At 46.2% G+C, this 19,301-nt stretch overlaps 1 protein-coding gene across 1 annotated transcript in view; it reads right to left on the bottom strand.

Moving 5' to 3' along the window:
* The window catches only part of LOC311226111 (interleukin-1 receptor accessory protein-like 1-A), a gene marked incomplete at both ends in the record, with an annotated part of 90,256 nt that overhangs the window by 53,923 nt on the left and 17,032 nt on the right, over positions 1-19,301 (bottom strand). The window contains one exon of the mRNA XM_084311486.1: positions 14,739-15,024. Coding sequence (XP_084167612.1) covers positions 14,739-15,024 — 286 coding nt within the window. The remainder of the gene's footprint in view (positions 1-14,738; positions 15,025-19,301) is intronic.

Consider the following 19,301-nt stretch of genomic DNA (forward strand, 5'->3'; position numbering starts at 1 on the left):
AAAAATGAAATACTCCCACTTTTTTTTGTTAAATCTGACATTACAAAAAACAACATGTGGTGGTTATGATTGGGGCTGAAGTTGAATAAACAATTTATGAAAGAGAAAGTCAAAATAATTCAAAGATTACACACTTTTGCCACATATATTGGCTACAAACATAATCACTGCAAAGTTATCAAAAAAATAAGAATCTGATCAGACACAAGGGTTTAGTTGTTGTTCCCTTTCTAATTTCCTCAAAAACATCTAGTCTAGTTAATGTGATCAATATTATTTGACAATTGATGCTTTTTGTTGGAAATTTCAGTCAGTGAGCTCATACTTTGAGTTCATTTTATAGTTAAAATGATTGAGACAACGCAATCTTCTGTCTTCGTTGTGCATGCATGCGTGTGCTCACCACACGCGATACATGTGTCACTATTCTGGCAGTGGCTACTGTTATTATATTATTGTAATGAAAGGTATGTTATTTAATGTTTGTGTAAAGGGCTATTTTAACTGTTGATGGGTAGTGCATCAGTAAAGTGAATATGGTATTGTGCTCTTGCTCTGTTTGAATAGGTGGAGAGAGTGGTTAACTGTATTATAATAGTAAATAGAAAAATATGTTGTGCTCTTGCTTTTTTCTTTTTGAAGGTAGAGAGAGTAGCATTGCAAGTGCAACAACAGTTTTATTTGAGGTTCATAACAGTACATTGTACTAAGCAATTGTTGGCTCATTAGTTTGTGATTCACATGCACTAAAATTCACCAGAATGCAGAAAATTAAGTCTTTGTAACAAAAAATGTCCTGGTGGGGGACCCCCAGACCCCCGCTTAAAAAGTGGCCTGATTGGGGCTATATTTCGCGCTATATCTCCCGGTATGAATTATTTCCCCAGTCCGGCCCTGCACACACACACACACACACACACACACACACACACACACACACACACACACACACACACACACACACACACACACAAAGAGACAGACAAACACATGCTTCAGTGATTCTGCGTGTCTCCATATCTCTGTATGGGGAAACATCTGGAGAGTCTTAACACATGAGGATTTATCTCATATAAATACAGTCTGTCCACCACACGACAACACTACAACACTATACTATACTATACTATACTATACTATACTATACTATACTATACTATACTATACTATACTATACTATACTATACTATACTATACTGTCCTATACTACACTATACTACACTATTCAGCCAATACAAGTATTTCAGTGTGAAATACCTGTGCATAATAACCTTACAAATAACAAATCGATCATACAAAAGATTGCAAGATAAGTGCACAGATAAACTGAGCTAATCGGCAGCATTTATATCCTGTAAATGGAATACATTGAAATTTCAGTGTGAATCATGTTGTCCTTGGTAAGACTAAGTGACCGTATTCACACGGAGGCCATTTTGCTCTTATGTCATGTTCAGGTTGGGATTCCTTTCCACCATGTTCCCACAGGAATCCCAACCTGAGCAAAATGGCCGCTGTGTGAATAGGGTCAATGGGTAGGGCAGGTCACAACCTGATCTTTCAAGGACAGCGTCTACCACAATGTAAAAAAATTAAATCATGTTGTCTCGACTCAAATCATGATGAGTTTTGATGATATTTTCAAGTAACTTAAAAAAATATGTTATAGGATCAACTAAATAGAAGTTTAATCAACGAAAGGTTTAGTGAATGTAAAATTGTAAATGTAAAGTTTACATCACATTTAGTTGATTCAACAAAAAACAAGCCAGTGTAAAAATATTAAAGTAAACGTTTTGCATTGGCTTTTGTTAGTTGAATCAACTAAATTGGAGTTGAATCAACTAAATACGAGTGATGTCAACTTGATATTTAATATTCCCTCTCTCCAATGAGTTGATTCAACCAAATTGACAAAGTGATCTCAAGTTTGTCTGAGGGAAACAATTGTTGTGATTGGGCAGATCGAGGAAAGAGGGCAGATCTTGAGGTCAATTAATCTAACAGAAAGCCAGGGCAAAAGGCTCATTAGAAATACAAGTTGAGACATTTTGTGATGTTCTAAGACATAATATATCATATATTTATATAAAAAAAATTGGGAACATGCCTGATTGCATAGTATTATAAAACCCAGTACGGTTTAATTTGAAGTTAATATGATTTTGATTGCATGTAAGGACTTCCCAGCTATTAGATTAATTACTGGTGATAGTTACGGCACTCATCATTGCATCCTGTGTGATAAGGTGAGTTGATATTCTCTCTATCAGAGAGGCGAAATAGGCATTGGTATCTGTTTATCTTTAATTAAGGCTAGGTTATCGATGGGAAATTGCCACCATATATCACAATGATGCTACATTGGAATTATGGACCTTATCTTGAACCCACTAAAAAAGATGGGCTTACACTTAAGGTCCCACGAGTTCAATCTGAATGTGGTAACTCTGCCGTTTGAGCTTCCTGGAATGATCTTCAACTCAGACAAAAAAATCTATACTCCACTATGCTATGGACAATTTAAAAACATGATGACAAACCTCCCTACCTCAGTATGTTTTTGTCCTATTTATGCAAATGTTTATTTTTTCCTTTTATATGTATTCGGAACCGTTTGAACTTGTAATCTCTGCATTTGCAAATTAGGGTAAAACTTCAATGTCCAATTTCTTTGAATCAATCAGTCACTCACTCAATCATTCAATCAATCAATCAATCAATCAATCAATTACATGCAATTAGCTCAGCATGTGTTCACAGTGCTGCATACTTAGCACATTATTTGGGCTGTTAATGAGCTCAGCTCAGATGTCAAAGTTTCAAACACTGTAAAATGAGGTTCCGCCATGTGTGATGTGTGTGTGTGTGTGTGTGTGTGTGTGTGTGTGTGTGTGTGTGTGTGTGTGTGTGTGTGTGTGTGTGTGTGTGTGTGTGTGTGTGTGTGTGTGTGTGTGTGTGTGTGTGTGTGTGTGTGTGTGTGTGTGTGTGTGTGTGTGTGTGTGTGTGTGTGTGTGTGTGTGTGTGTGTGTGTGTGTGTGTGTGTGTGTGTGTGTGTGTGTGTGTGTGAAGCTGGGACCCAGAACAGAATGTTCTCCCTGTCTCCCCCCCGTAGGGAGTTGTAAAGGGAGAGGGTTTGGGGCCATATGTGCTAAAATGTGCGACTCAAAAGCTTAACCCTCTAACAAAAAAGACAATTGATTTCAGCTCAGAGGCAAATCTCTCAACAGTGCTCCGATTAGTGGTATCTGAGAAGTTTGAAATCCCCCCGGCTCCATCCGAGCACATCGAGAACCGGACCCAGGGGCGCTACTGGCGGTGCAGCGCATTGGCGGAATTGCATTATGCTCTGAATTTCAAATATGACACATTTGAATGGGGACAAAGCCGAATTAGCATCACATCAATAGTCAAATACACTGGTGGGGGCGTTCCCTTAAAGTAACGTGCCCTCAAAGCACTCGAGTCAGATTAGTCATACAGTGTTCCTTAATGAAGTGTAGTATGCGCTGCCTTCAGATGGACCTCGTGAGCTCGTGGTCTCAAATACACGCTTGGCGATTAAGTGGTTGGAACCGTGAGGACAACCTTGCCAGGCAAGGTGGTTCAGTAGGTATAGCGGTCGTCTGGTAATCAGAAGGTTCTCGGTTAGATTCCGGCTCCTCCCCGGCAGCGCGACGAAGTGTCTTTGAGCAAGACACGTAACCCCTAACGGCTCCCGATGAGCAGGTTGGCACCTTGCATGGTTACCTCAGCGGTGAATGTACAGTATATAAATCCAGCTCAAATACCATTTACCATGCTAACTGGACAATGCGCCTGGAAGATGGTGAGTATCCCTGCCTGTCACGCGGGAGACTGGGGTTCAATTCCCCGACAGGGAGTCACATTAGCCTTTTTAGGAACTGATGAAGTGGTTCATTATCTTAAGTCACACCCAAAAACACTCCACTGTTACAAGTCTCTGTGGCGCAATTGGTTAGAGCGTTCGGCTGTTAACCAAAAGGTCGGTGGTAGGGTTGTCGCGGTAACAGCATCACCGTAATCCTGCGGTGTGTCAAGGCACCCGCGGATGGAGAAAAGACAACCGCGACAACCGTGGTAAAAACAAATTTAAATACCAAATGGGGCGTCATCATTTTTAACTCAGTTCATTTAATGACGAGATTTCCTCGTGCGTCCGTTTTCCAGTAGCATGAGCTAACTTCACGTTTCCATACAGTTTACAACTCACAGATGAAATCAGGATTTATTCTCATATCCGGGACTCGAGCCCCCAATGTATACCTTTTCCTGTATTAATCTGAACCGTAGTAGAGTACAGGGGAGCGTTCTCCTAACACTCCAGGGCCGAAGTGCCGGTCATGTAACTTGCTTATAACTAGCCGGACTTTGGGGAAATTCCCTCTGTAAGGTGGTGACAGTAGACCAGAAAACCGTTCTCTCAAGGACTGGGCATTAATTTCCATTTGCAGATCTCTATTCTTAATGTTATTGACTAACGTTACACGCAAATTAAGTGCTGCCTCTCTCTACCGTCCCTGCTACACTTGGGACTACATTAACATTTCCCTCCCTACTCTCACTTCGTTAACGTTATCATAGATATTATGATCTGTAATGTCAACTGGATAACCTTAGCTTTGTTTGCAAACGTTAGTTAACGTTCACTATCTATAACGTTAGCTAGTTTTCCCCCATGAACAATCACACAAGTTGTGATATTGTTATTGACTAACGTTACACGCAAATCAAGTGCTGCCTCTCTATACCGTTCCCGCTACACTCTGACTACATCAACGTTTCCCTAATCCCTACTTTCACTTCATTAACGTTATCATAGATATTATGATCTGTAATGTCAACTGGATAATGTTAGCTTTGTTTGCAAACGTTAGTTCTGTATCGTTAAGGGGCTCAGCTTGGCATCACCTTCTGCACTATCTCGCGTACGTGCACGCGTACTGAATAAATTCCACAAATGTACCTCTAATACCAGTATTAGTCTGACCACACCCCTCATCAGCTTACCTTCATAAGCAGGTGTGTGGTCACCTGCTCTCCTCCTTCTCGCTTTCACCACAAGGAAAGTGCCTCGGTAGTACCCCACTTGACGTGTTGTTAGTTGAAAAGAGTTGTGACTGGTTTACATTGTGCTTAACCTTTTCTTCTCTCACTTGTTGTATAAGAAAAGGTTTGGGTCATAATGTATTCCGCGGAGAGTAGACCCGCTAGACCTACTCTTCACCACCGGTTCTCCATTCCCGCCTCCGTCGTGCGCCTCGGTGCTGGGCTGTTGCCACTCTCGTGGTTGCCGACCCAGCCCGGGAGACTGCCGGTGGATAGTTTTCCTCACCGACGAGCCGAGGGTTCGGTGCCGTCGCTCCGGCGATGGCCTGATCTCGACTCTGGTTCCTCTGGTTCTGGGGAATCGCCCGTTGATGAACGGGGGATTGTCTTGGAGCCGGAGGATTTGCGACGAAAACTTTTTGCGTCTGCTCGCTCGCGTCGCAAGATGGTGGCGTGCAGACGCGAACGGCCTGGGTTTGGGGAATTGCTGGAGACCAGCGAGGACGCGTCCGACTCTGGATTTCTGATGGAAACTGAAGACTTCATGGAGGAGGCGGACGGGTTCTTGTATGATGGTCCCGTGGAGGAGAGTATCCCTCCTCCGGAGACCCCGGAGGGGGGAGAAATGGCTCCATGGGGCGCCTTGTTCGAGGATGTCGAGGAACCACCTTGGCCTCATCAGCAGGATGCCCTACTGTCAGCCGCATCGGATTGTGGCTCCTTGACCAGTCGCAGCCTGCTGTATGCGAGGGATGCGGGGTCGGTGGAGGAGGGTTCGCAGGGGGAACTGCGGGCCTTGTTTCCCGAGCTCATGGCGGTAGCCGCCACCGCAAACGGTGTGCCGCTGCCGCTGCCATTGCCTGCACCTGTCCCTGATGACCTCATAGGCCATCCCTGGCAGCGTCCCCCAGTGAGAGGGGTGGACGTTGTCTACCCATTTTTCCCATCGATGGGGGCCTATGTTCGTCGGGGTCAGGCGGTGTCCAACATCATGGGACTAACTCCCGCCTACGTACCAGTTACGCGGGTGTCGGGGTTAGTCAAAGGTATGGGGGAGGGCGTACCTCGGCTTGACAATCCGATGGCCGCGCTCCTCTGTCCGGATATGGTGTGGGAACCCCTATGCAAGCCGGTCCTCCAGGGGAAGTCGGCTAGGCGATTGGCTTATTGGGGTGACCAGTCATTCATCGCTGGTACACAGTCGCTGGCTGCGGCGTCTAACATCGCCCACCTGGCTAGATTTGTATCGGGGATAATGACGGGCGGCACGGATCTGAACGAGGTAAAATGCGATCAGATCACCCAGGCTGCGGGAGCTGTTCTGCACCTTTCCCAGGTGCTGGCCATAGCCATGGGGAAAGTGCGCGCCCTGGCCACCCTGGGCCAGCGTCACCTTTGGCTGGAGCAGGCCCGTGTGCCAGAGAAGAAGAGAGCCCCTCTTCTGACGGCCGCCCTCTCCGACGCTGGCCTGTTCGGGAAGGCCCTGCAATTGATGACCTCAACATGCAGAGAAATGGCAGAGGAGAGATCCGTCCTTCAACCCCATTTTCCGCCTCCCGTCCTTGCCGGTGGGGGCAGAAGGCTTCCGCGATGTCGAGCTGTCTCCGTCGCCGCTACCACTACCTCCACCGCCGCTGCTGGCCCTGCCAAGAGGGCCAGGGGACGAAACGGCGCTTCGGCCACCGCCGGCCCATCCCAGACCGGAGGAGACGGTAGGGAACGTCGTGTCCAGCAGACTGTAACCTATCGTCCCTCCGGGGCTCCCCGGGGTGGCAAGACTCGAGCGGCGCGAGGTGGCAGACGCCGTTAGGAGTGACTTTTTCCCCTTGTGTCCCCTCCTCTACACCCTTCCCGGCCCCTCTGTGTTTTTGTGCCTTACACTTTTTTAATTAATAAAAAAAGTTCCCCGATATAAGGGGGACTGTGTTTGGCCGAACAAACTGTGTGTTTCTTCATACAAATCATATGGTGGGGTTGTGTATATATGAATCTACCCTGTTACGTTGGGGGGTGAGTTGTGTTGTGTTACGGGTTTTAAGCAAGGTCTGCAACTTACACTCGGTAATAGGTTCTATTAGCTTGATGCTCCACATGCAATTAGAACTGGTGTTATTCCATTGCTTGAACTAAGTATATGTGTTTTCACAACGCTGTGTTGTTAGTTGCAGTAATGCTCGTACGCACATTTTTCATGGCCTAGCCATTACTCTCGTTCAGCGTTCTTCCTATGTATGACATAGGCAACGGGTATGGGATTCACGCACAGGCGACTTGTGTTTTGTTGTAAACCCTTTTTTACACTTTGTGGGTAGCAGGCATTGTATTAGCTTATGCTATGCTTTGTTCTACCGGAGGTTTTCAAGATGGCTACGGTTGTTTTCTGTGTGTAGGGATAAAAGGTGTGTTTTCGGGAGGGGGTGTCGAATAAACCCCTCCTTTTTCCCACTTGATTGGTTTAGAGGATTTGTTGATCTTTTCTGCTGAGCCAGTCAGGGCCAAGCCAGTGCTTGACAGGGGGGGGGGGTATTCTACCGACTCCTGTTATGACAGGATCCGGTGGGTTTCCCCGCCCGTTGTAGCGTTGTTGCTATGGCGACGCCTTCCATGAGCTGGTGTCTTAAAGATGTCGAGGTTGGGCGCAGGACTTACAGCCTGCTGCGCCCATTTATGTGTCAAACTTGAGTCTGTTGGTCACGTGTCTCACAGTTTACATATCTTTTTCTTGACCGTGGTCTCATGTGGGAAGGTGTTTTCTGGGGGAGTCTGGTCTTACACTCTGATTAAAAGGAGTGACTGGATTAAAATCATGTGAAAAACAGGGTTTTTACTCCCAGCTGTGCAGTTGGGTCATACGGGTGATGCCTTTTCTTTATTTTATAAAGAGTTGAATGTGTCTTGATGGATATGAAATGAGGGTCCCTGATGGAAACAAGACTAACGTCTTTCTCAGGTCTGCCTCCCCTTATCTTTTTGTATGTATTCCTGTACTGCAGTCTGTTGGGTAAATATTTTCATTCATTCATTCATGGAGTTGATTGCATCTCGCCCCTCTTGTCGTTCCCTGGGCGTCTTGGGGATTCAATATGGTGGTCTAAACGGCCTATTGTTGATGTGGGTATGTCAGAACGCACACATAGTGCTGGCTCAGGATGTGCTTTGGGCCGTTGCTGACTGGCGCGCCTCGTTTGCTTTGGTAAAACAGCGTTTTTATGGAGCAATTGGGATGGGGTTTTTTTCCTCTTCCGACATCCTGTGTGTTGTCGATGGGTTCCCGTTCATGTCAGGGGATGATGACGGAATGGGTCTGGACATATGGGGAAGGGTCTCACGCCCTAGGGGTGGGCCGCCGGACGCGGTTCATACCGACACGTCTGGGTGGCGCCTTCTTTTTTATGTTGGGATCAAACGCGCATATCTGCCCCTTCTCCTGGGGTTGGCAGGTCGGCGTGATTAGGGCACGGGACTGGTTCTGGTCGCGCTGGTCCAGATCAGTGCACCCGTTGTCCGCTGGGGATGCAGATCTGCTGTTCTGGTACCCTGAGGGACTTGGGGTTTTTTTCAGGGGGGAAAATGCTAGGTCGATCCGGGTGTCACAGGGTTGAGCGTTATGGGACCCTTGTTGGGTGCGTTGTATTCTGCACTGTCGTAATGGCTTACGGCCGTGCCGACCTGTACGCGTCCGATCTCGTCGGATCTCGGCCGCTGTACGGGTTGGTCTTGGTTGGTACTTGGTTGGGTGACCTCCTGGGAATACCGAGTGCGGGGTGCTGGGGCTGGTCTTCCATATTACGCTCTTCTCTTGCGTTTTGGCGCTGAGGAGCCTGTTGGGTGGGGTTAACCTCCTTTGGGATCCTGTGCTCCCCGTATCACCGGGCCCGGTCCGGGGTGATGCTCGTTGACCCGTAGGCCCGGGATAGCCCTGTTGGGAACCGGAACGCGGGCTGCGGCGGTGCCGCAGGTGTGTTTCGGGGTTCTTTCCTGAGGGGTTATGGGACCAACCATTGCATGGGGTGATGCCTGGGTGGTTGGTTCTCTGGTGTGTTGCTGCAGTGTCAACTCCCGTTTTTTTTTTTTTTTTTTTTACTTGCAACAGGGCAGTTTTAAAACCAGAGACAGTGGACAGACTTGTATTTCTTGCCTGCAACTTAAAGTAATGGCTTTGCTTGTCCAAATGACAATACTGACCAAATTGAGATTTATTTTTCTCTTGACCATTTATTTTGTTTGCTTTCTAATTTAAAATACAGTTTGAAACCGTCTGTACACAGTAGGCTATGTGTGCAAGCAGAACTAGACTCCAGTCACGAGTCACGGTGCACATGTGCGGTGGTTTGTCCACCAAAAAAGCGTCAAAAGATCGAAAATAAACTAGCAGAGCCAGAACTGTTCAACTCCCCTGGAGCCACAGCCTACAGAGAAGCCGGTTTACTTTAGCTTTTAAACCAGCTGCAGCCTGAGAACTGGAGTGTGAGGGGATGTAACACTAAAGATGGCGGCAATGACAAAGAATTGCTGCAAAATAAACATACATCTGTTGTTAAAAAAAAGATTTTTTTTTATATATATATACTTATAACAATTCGATAATTATCGATATCGAGAAATATGATAACATTATCATATCGTTATCGCGATATGATTTTTTTCCATATCGCCCAGCCCTAATATATCCCACAACGCATCACTCTTAAAGGAGCAGGCAACACCGTAATCTACTTTTATCACATTTCAGAATGTTGAGGGACAATAGACCTATCTCAAACCCTGCCCTCTTTTTTTGATCCTCCAATTACAACTGTCGCTTACCTCGGACAAAGTTTGTCCGAGGTAAGCGACAGTTGTGATTGGAGGATCAAGAAAAGAGGGCAGGGTTTGAGATAGGTCCATTGGATAGATTATCAAACATGTTTAAAATAGTTTCGGGACTCCTACGACCTTAGAATTGTTTTCTAATCACGATCGTGGGTAAACTTAATAATAAAAAATATATATACAGGTATATAAAAAAATAAAAAAAAATAAAGTCAAATCCTGTAGATATGAATATTGGACTTACGCTTAGTAGCTAGAAATGATGTTATAACTACTGGTGTTGGTTCACAGTGTCATATTGCACTATGACACACTATTACAGTATGACACTATTTCACTATAGTGAAATCTTTCGCTATTACACACTTTTACAGTATGACACTATTTCACTATAACAAATTTTTACGCTAATACGTGAGCATGGTCCTCGATTGGGCACTTTCTTCCCACATTGGAGCAGGGCACTTGTCCAGCAGGGCACTTGTGGGCCCGGTTCCATTTCTATTTCAACTGAGCCACGGTGGTCCTTGTTAGTATAGTGGTTGAAGCCATACAATTTAGCTAACTATTAGGTATAATGACAGAGGAAAATGAGATGAGACTGTTGATAATATATAGATTTATCAATTTATCAATTTACTAAGAAAGATTAAAATTACAATAATTTCACTGCAAAACAGAAAATGTCCACTTACGAAGTCGTGAATACCACAACATCTCCCTACAGTTCATATGGACCATTCTCATGAACGCAGTAAACACGACCCCATTTGAAGGCATCACCAGCCACAAACAAGCTCACGCCGTCACTCAATGTATTATGCAAGGCTCACAAGGTCGTTAAGAGGCCTTTAACTGGGTTTATTCAAAACTGAAATGGAGAGCAGCAATGAGCCGTTTATTGAGGGATGTTCTCCACTGTAAAGGTTAATAAGGGTGTTTTCACACTTGGTCCATTTGCAGCCTCTCAAGTGGACCCAGACCTTGACTCAGCATTATTTTGGTGCACATGCAAATGCTCCAAACGAACTCAGAGCCCCCCAAAAGATGAACCAAACCGAGGCCACCTTGGGAGGCGCTCTGAGTGTGCTTCATTTTCCGGTGGTACGCTTTATGTGCGAAGTGTGAACATTAAGTGCCTCTCGGTTCATTAGCAGGGGCTCACTGTTGGGAGCTGTTTACTGACGAAATGAAAGAGCAAATATCTTGCGGTAAAATATTGCACAACGTATATTGATTGTTAAGTAGAGGCTTATTCAGAGACGAAAACACTATTTTCAAACAACACTAGTCCGCTAGAGATAAATTATGGGCTGCAGCAACTGTCAAATTAGCTAATGTCATTATTCAAAGGTACCGTCAGTATTATGGCTTCTAGCACATGTTACATGTGTCATGATGGACACAGTTACTGGAGGTTTCATGGCAGTCCAGCAATCATGCTCTGGATCGATTCAATTAACTGTACTACATCGAGCACTATTCCACAGTCCTAAGAACTGAGAATGGTGTTCACGGCTGGGATCATCTCGCAACAACAAATGCCTGTGTGAAAAGTTCAGCGTAGAAAAAATATAAATGTTATACCTATTCAAATGTATATTATTGAATCCGTTTGATACATGGGAGCTAGAAAGCTGGTGTGTCACCATTACAAAAGATTATCATGATACACTAGGAAGGGACCTCTCTCTCTCTATTCCAGTTATATCACATTTATTGCAAAAACTGTCTTTTCCTGTGTTTTGTATTGTTTATACAGAATGAGGGGTTGTCCTGCCACTGAGAAAATGTTAAATATGTACTGTGCTGTTTTTTGCAGTTAAGCTGTGACAATAACCCTCCCTCTTGAAACTATGTCATTCAGAATTGCAGCCGTAATTGCCATAGTTAATAAGGTGGAAAAATGCTTATGTATGTGTGGCGGGTCGCTCATAAATCTTCTCTTTCCTTTTCTTGCTGGATCTTGAGTCATATTTGATCTGCAACGTCTAGTTTGACAGTTTGATCTGAATTTTTTCAATGGAACAGGCTTGTGCTAGATGTACCATAATTATCGTATTTGTACAATAAAGTCTGCTCGCTCATTACAGACACAGAAACAGCCCGTTGAGAACAGGACTGAAACAGATGGATATAGAGGCTTATAGAATGCATAATTTTTCAGCAAAACAGTACAACTTTAGTGGACCTCAAAGACTTATATTAACTCGTAGGACTAGAATATGTCCCCTTTAAACTTGGTGGTGTTATGCTACAGCCAATCACAGCCTTTATCCCTAAAATGAAACTAAATAAGAAGACCTAAATGTGAGATTATTTTTCATTATTAGTTATCTTCTGATATATCTGGTCAGTTTGCATAAGTTAATACTGGTGGCTCAGTGTTCAAAGGGCTAGTTTCCCATTAAACAACAATAAACCTGATCAAATTCAATAATAAATGTTTCTTTCAGCCTTATGATGTTGACATTATCTCCTTTTGCGTGCACATTTTTGTTTAATTGACCAATCCCAAAAACCCATGCCCTCTTTTCTTGATCCTCCAATCACAACTGTCGCTTCTCTCTGTAGTGTGGTAGTGATGGGGTTAAGACACATGATAGTTCTGTGTTTCTCACATCGACCACTGATGTTTCAACAATTTGATTCTCTTTGATAGAATGAAAAGCAACAAGCTGCATGGCATCTGTTCCAAAAAAAACTTGTCAAAATAGAATTCAAATAGTGGCCAAAGGTCCCCTCACGTGGGAGATGCAATCTGTCTCCAGCATCTCCAGCATCTCTGGCATCTTTCAGAAATGGAAATTCAGCCAGAGCCTATGATAGCTATTTCTGGCATAAGAGCAATGATAATCTCTCTGGCACTAAACTCCAGATAACAGAGTGTGTTACATTGCTAGCACAGAGACTGATCCTTCTACACTCGAAGTCCCCCGGACTTGGTGACTGACTAAGATAAGTGATGCAGAATCTTAAACCTGAGAAATTGAGACTGATACTGTAAGTTTGAGAAGGTCTGGGGTCCATTTGTGTTTTATTTTGGGGATCTTATTTATTGAATTTTCAGTGTCTCTGTTTTTGTGTATGTTGTTGTTATTAAAACATGTTTTTAAAGAAATTCTATAAAAAATACTGTGGACATTTTTTTTTTTTTTACCAAAATATCAAAGTCATTCAAATATTCAAATATTTTCTAGTGACTCCCTTTTCAAGACATGTTAAAATGGCATCATGACTGTGTTACTGTCACATTATGACTGTGTTACTGTCACATTATGACTGTGTTACTGTCACATTATGACTGTTACTGTCACATTATGACTGTGTTACTGTCACATTATGACTGTGTTACTGTCACATTATGACTGCATGTGTTACTGTCACATTATGACCAAAACACGATTTGGTCTTCAAAAATGAATCTTGAAAAAGAGCGGTTAACTTACAATGGGAGTCGTCTTACATTTGGACCATTACAGTATTTCATATGAGGGGACGGTAACATTTGGGCCATTACAGTATTTCATATGAGGGGACGGTAACATTGGGCATTTCAGGACGTTTGATTATAAACTTTTCTAGATGTACAATTTTCACATGAACCAAGGAGCCCCGACCCCCATGTTGGCAAAGTCTAGTCTGTACTGTCTGTCATCAACATGCTCATCACCTCGCTTCTCCTCTCCCCTCTCTTCTCCTATCCTCCCCTCCCCTCTCATCCCCTCTCATCTCCTCTCCTCCTCTCTTCTCATATTATCCCCTCCCCTCTCCTTCCCTCTTCTCCTATCCTCCCCTCCCCTCTCCTCCCCTCTCCTCTCCTATCATATCCTCTCCTCTCCTCTCCTCTCCTCTCCTCTCCTATCCTCTCCTCTCCTCTCCTCTCCTCTCCTCTCCTCTCCTCTCCTCTCCTCTCCTCTCCTCTCCTCTCCTCTCCTCTCCTCTCCTCTCCTCTTCTCTCCTCCCCTCCTATCTTATCATATCCTCCCCTCCCCTCTCATCTCCTCTCCTCCTCTCTTCTAATATTCCCCCCTCCCATCTCCTCCCCTCTCCTCCCCTCTCTTCCTCTCTGCTCCTCCTCTCCTCTCCTCTCCTCTCCCCTCCTCTCATATCCTCTCCTCTCCTCTCCTCTCCTCTCCTCTCCTCCCCTCTCATCTCCTCTCCCATCATCTCATCTCCTCTCCTCCCCTCATATCTTCTCCTATCATCCCCTCCCCTCTCTTCTCATATCCCCCCTCCCCTCTCCTCTCCTCCCCTCTCTTCCTCTCTTCTCCTATCCTATCCTCTCCTCTCATCTCCTCTCCTCTCCTATTCTCCTCGCATCCCCTCTCATATCCTCTCCTCTCCTCTCCTCTCCTCTCCTCTCCCCTCCTCTCATCCCCTCCTCTCTTCTCATATCCTCCCCTCCCCTCTCTTCTCCTCTCATCTCCTCCTCTCTTCTCATATTCCTCCTCCTCTCTCCTCTCATCCCCCCTCTTCATCTCTTCTCCTATCATCTCCTCTCCTCTCATCTCCCCTCCTCTCCTCTCCTCTCATTTCCTCTCCTCTCATCCCCTCTCCTCTCCTCTCATATCCTCTCCCCATCTCTTCTCCTCTCATCTCATCCTCTCCTATCCTATCATCTCCTCTCATCTCCTCCTCTCCTCTCCTGTCCTCTCCTCTCATCTCCTCCTCTCTGCCCCTCTCATCCTCTCTTCTCATATCCTCTGCTCCCCTCCCCTCCCCTCCCCTCCCCTCTCCTCTCCTCTCCTCTCCTCTCCTCTCCTCTCCTCTCCTCTCCTCTCCTCTCCTCTCCTCTCCTCTCCTCTCCTCTCCTCTCCTCTCCTCTCCTCTTCTCTCCTCCCCTCCCCTCCTACCGTAGAACGCAGGAGTAGAGGCCCACGTCCTGGAGGTCAGCGGGGCGGAACCAGAGGGCGTCCTCCTCCTTGCTCATGCGCACGCCGTCGAAGGAGATGGGCTCCTCGAAGTCCCCGTGGCCCAGGCCCGAGCTGCGGTACCACATGAGGCTGAGCCCCACGCTCTGGGCCTGGCTGTAGTTGGCCCGGATGTAGCCGTAGAACAGGGCGCACTTCAGCCTCACCGGCTCGCCCTGCAGCACCCGGTACTTCAGGTAGTCCACCGACCAGTCGGTACAGCCGTCCACTGTAGAGAGAGAAGCAGGGACGCTGTTACAGGACCGGGCTTCACTGCACGTCGTCAACACAGGTGGAAATAGGAAGAGTCGGAGTAGCAATGCAACAATAATACAATACATGATAATCAGCAAATATGCCACATGGAGTGATCACAACGGCTTGTACCCAGGTGATTATACTACGTCCTCATTACACAGATAGTAAGAAGCGAGAGCGGCAGACAGCTGTGTTGCACGCTAACGCACTCCAAGAGCTATTTAACTGTTGATTTGATACCTGTGGAGGACGAAGACTTCTGTCTCCTATGAGCTACCCCCCCCCCCCAGTTTTATTGCCCCCCCCCCCCCCCCCCCCTCCTGTGTCTATAAAGAGGGTCCCCCAAATGTAAATCGGTCTCTTCTCCCAGGTTTCAACAGCTAGTTACTTTGGTGAGAGCCATTCAAGCCACATTCTCTGAGTAATTTGTATTTGATACTTTCATTCTGAGTTAATCAATTTTATTAACTGGATCCACCGACTGAGTAAATTATTACGGCTTTGATTGGCCACATTCATTCACATACCCTCTTCAGAATCAGAAGAATCAGAATCAGAATCAGAAAGGTCTTTATTGCCGAGTAGTTTGCACATACAAGGGATTTGTTTTGGTCGTTTGGTGCGACATTAAACAGACGGACAATTAAGGTAGAACTAAATAAAAGGTAGAATATAGGGCTGTCCCCGACTAAGGATTTGGATAGTCGACTATGATTGGCCGAAATTTGCAGATAGTCGACTATTAGTCGACTATAATTTTTTTTGTTGAAAAAAAAACAAGTATAATTTTTTTTCATTTAATTTTTTTTTTAATTTTTTTTTGGGTTGTGGGGGTGCTTAATGTCTGACGGAAGGCTCCCTTTCCTCTGCAAAAGCATGCAATTGGTCCACTGATGGATACATCTTGATATTTGTCTAGTCTAGTGTGTTCATTAGACTGAAATCCTCTTTCAGTGCCTCTGTGCCTGTTTTCTTAGGCAGTTAGCCTCTTGTATGCGTGCCATTAGCGTTAGCCACACTTCTAGGCCTCTTTTCTTTTGGAAAGAATGATACAAAAAATATATATATATAAATAAATAAATAAAAAATATTTATAATATTATTTATTTTTTTGACTAAGAGGTTGGCAGTCGACTATGGCTCCTTTAGATCGATTAGTCGACTATTCGACTAATAGGGGTCAGCCCTAGTAGAATACAATACAATGGAATATATAAAAAAAAAAAAAAAAAAAAGTACAATAGAATAGAATAATACAATAAAATAGGCCAGGGCTATTTTCTTCTTTGGTGAGAAACTGGTTCATTACTAGTAATACTGTTATGGTTTGTAACCGACCCCAATCGCACAACACAAGACAGGTATGAGAGTAAGCCAAGAACTGGGCATTTATTGAAACACACAGAAAACGGCACTGTCCCTTTAAGGGAGAACACAAAATACTGGAAAACAAGAAATGGGAAAAGGCACAGTGCCTTTAAGAGGCGAGCTGGCTAAGGGGAAGGCTAAGGGAAACAGGACAGGGCAAGGGACAAGGGCAGGAACTGGGAGGACTAGGAGGACTAGGAGGACTGGACAGGGAGGACTAGGATGACTAGGAGGACTGGACAGGGAGGACTAGGAGGACTAGAGAGGACTGGACAGGGAGGACTAGGATGACTAGGAGGACTGGACAGGGAGGACTAGGAGGACTAGAGAGGGGAAAACAGGGACAGAGGCCCGCGGAGGCGGGCTGGGGACAGGGAGGACTAGGAGGACAAGAGTGGGGAAAACAGACAAAGACTGGGATACAAGCATTAGAAGAATGTTGCTGCTCTGCAGCTTCTCCCGGGATGGTTCGTCTGGGGTAGCAGACGGTGACGTCAGAGCCGCTCTGCAGATTCCTCTCGGCAGCTCTCCGAGGTGGTAAACGGGACCGAGAGGGAGAGAGGGAGCGGGTTAGCTCAGAGTACAGTTGGGAACAGAGCAGGTGACAGGAGAAGTGACTTGTCCCAAAACAGAGTAATCCAAGTGACTGAATCTTCGGTGTAAATACACACTGAGTAACATCCCAAACACAAATCCACGTGATAGAATCTTCGGTGCAAATAAACACTGTGAGCGAAGTCCCAATAATAATCCAAGTGACAGTATCTTCGGTGTGAATACACACAGTCAGCGAAGTCCAAACAATAATCCAAGTGATAATATCTTCGGTGTGAATACACACAGTGAGCGATGTTAAAGCAAATATTATCCCAATGAACAATCCAAAAAGCTGACACTGGGTGAGTGACAGTCTGACAAAAAGCAGGATATCTTCAGTGTCTTAAACACACGAAAAACGAATAGGGTCAAAGACAGTCTTGCAAAACTCACCCAGGCGCTGTGCGTAAAGAGAGCAGGATCAACAGGGCGAGCGTGTCGCCACGGGGAACGGGTTGTCCAAGCGGAGGTCTGAGTGGTGCGCGACTGCTTGGAGTACGCGCCGGTACGGAGGACGCATCTGGAGTGCGTCTGAATGCGCGTCTGGAGTGAAGAGCGCGTCTGCGCGGAAGAGCGCGCCAGGCTCGGAGGTCTGGATGGTGCGCGTCTGCTTTGAGTACGCGCCGGTACGGAGAGCGCATCTGCTGCGCGGAGGTCTGGAGTGGAACACCGGAATACCTCCCGTAGAGGTTTAGAGAGCGCAGTGCGGTGTCTCCTCCAGGCAAACGGCGACAGGTGGCGAAGGCTTGAGTGCATCTGGCGTGGAGGTCTGGATGCGCGTCTGGACGTCTGCTGCGCGGAGGTCTGAAGTGGAACACTGGAATACCTCCCGTGGAAGTTTAGAGAGCGCAGTCCAGTGTATCCTTCCAGGCAAACGGCGACAGGAGGCGAAGGCTAGAGCGCATCTCACGCCGGAGATGAAAACAGCATAACAGACAGAGAACCTCCCGAAGGAGTCTTGGTGATAGAGATATGATACGGAACGACCCGACAGGAACTGAGGGGAGAGCGAGGTAATTAAAGCCCACAGGGGAACTAATTAGAATCCACGTCAGGTGCGTGAAGGTAATTGATACTTGAAACTAGAAGTGTGTGTTCGGCACCAGACCAATCAAACACATAATGACAGGTAGTCCAAGGGTGTGGCTGCTGAAGAGCAAATGAACGCGAGGGTGGGGGCAAGTGAGGTGAGGAGAATGCAATTGATTAACAGAAAACTAAAGGAACAGAGCGAGTGGGCTTAAAGGAACATAGCGAGTAGGTGAGCAATGGACAAAACCTTACAGTACCCCCCCCCTCCACGGGAGCCACCCGGCGACCCAAAAATACAGACAGAGCGGCAGGGGACAAAACAAGGCAACAAACAAAGAGTACAGGGCCATGCTAGCAGGGGAAGCTACAACTAAAGTGGGGCTAGCAAGGAACAGGGTAGCAGAAGGGTAACTAGGGTAGCTGAGGGGTAACTAGAGGAGCTGAGGGGTAACAAGAGGAGCTGAGGGGTAACTAGAGGAGCTGAGGGGTAACTATAGGAGCTGAGGGGTAACCAGAGGAGCTGAGGGGTAACAGCCAGGGCACTGATAGCTACAGGGCCTATGCTAGCTGTAATGCAACATTAACAAAGAGGCTGCGCTAGCTGCCGGAGCTAGGCTAGCAGACAGGGCTGGAACAGGGGCACTGGAGAGTGGAACAGGGAAGGGGCTAGCAGAGGGAAAGGGTAGCTGCCAGGGCACTGATAGCTACAGGGCCTATGCTAGCTGTACTGCTACAATAACATAGAGGCTGCGCTAGCTGCCGGAACTAGGCTGGCAGACAGGGCTGGACCAGCATGAGAGAACAAGCTAGCTGGAAGGACAGTCCTAGCTGTGGGGAACTGACCTTGCAAGCTGAAGGGGCAGTCCTAGCAGTGAGAGAAAACTGACCTTGCTAGCTGAAGGGGCAGTCCTAGCAGTGGGGGCAAACTGACCTTGCTAGCTGAAGGGGCAGTCCTAGCAGTGGGAGAAAACTGACCTTGCTAGCTGAAGGGGCAGTCCTAGCAGTGGGGCAAACTGACCTTGCTAGCTGAAGGGGCAGTCCTAGCAGTGGGAGAAAACTGACCTTGCTAGCTGAAAGGGCAGTCCTAGCAGTGGGAAAACTGACCTTGCTAGCTGAAAGGGCAGTCCTAGCAGTGGGAAAACTGACCTTGCTAGCTGAAAGGGCAGTCCTAGCAGTGGGAAAAAACTGACCTTGCTAGCTGAAAGGGCAGTCCTAGCAGTGGGAAAACTGACCTTGCTAGCTGAAAGGGCA

The sequence above is a fragment of the Notolepis coatsorum genome, assembly GCF_963971535.1.
Source record: "Notolepis coatsorum genome assembly, chromosome: 3".
Taxonomy (NCBI): Eukaryota; Metazoa; Chordata; class Actinopteri; order Aulopiformes; family Paralepididae; genus Notolepis; species Notolepis coatsorum.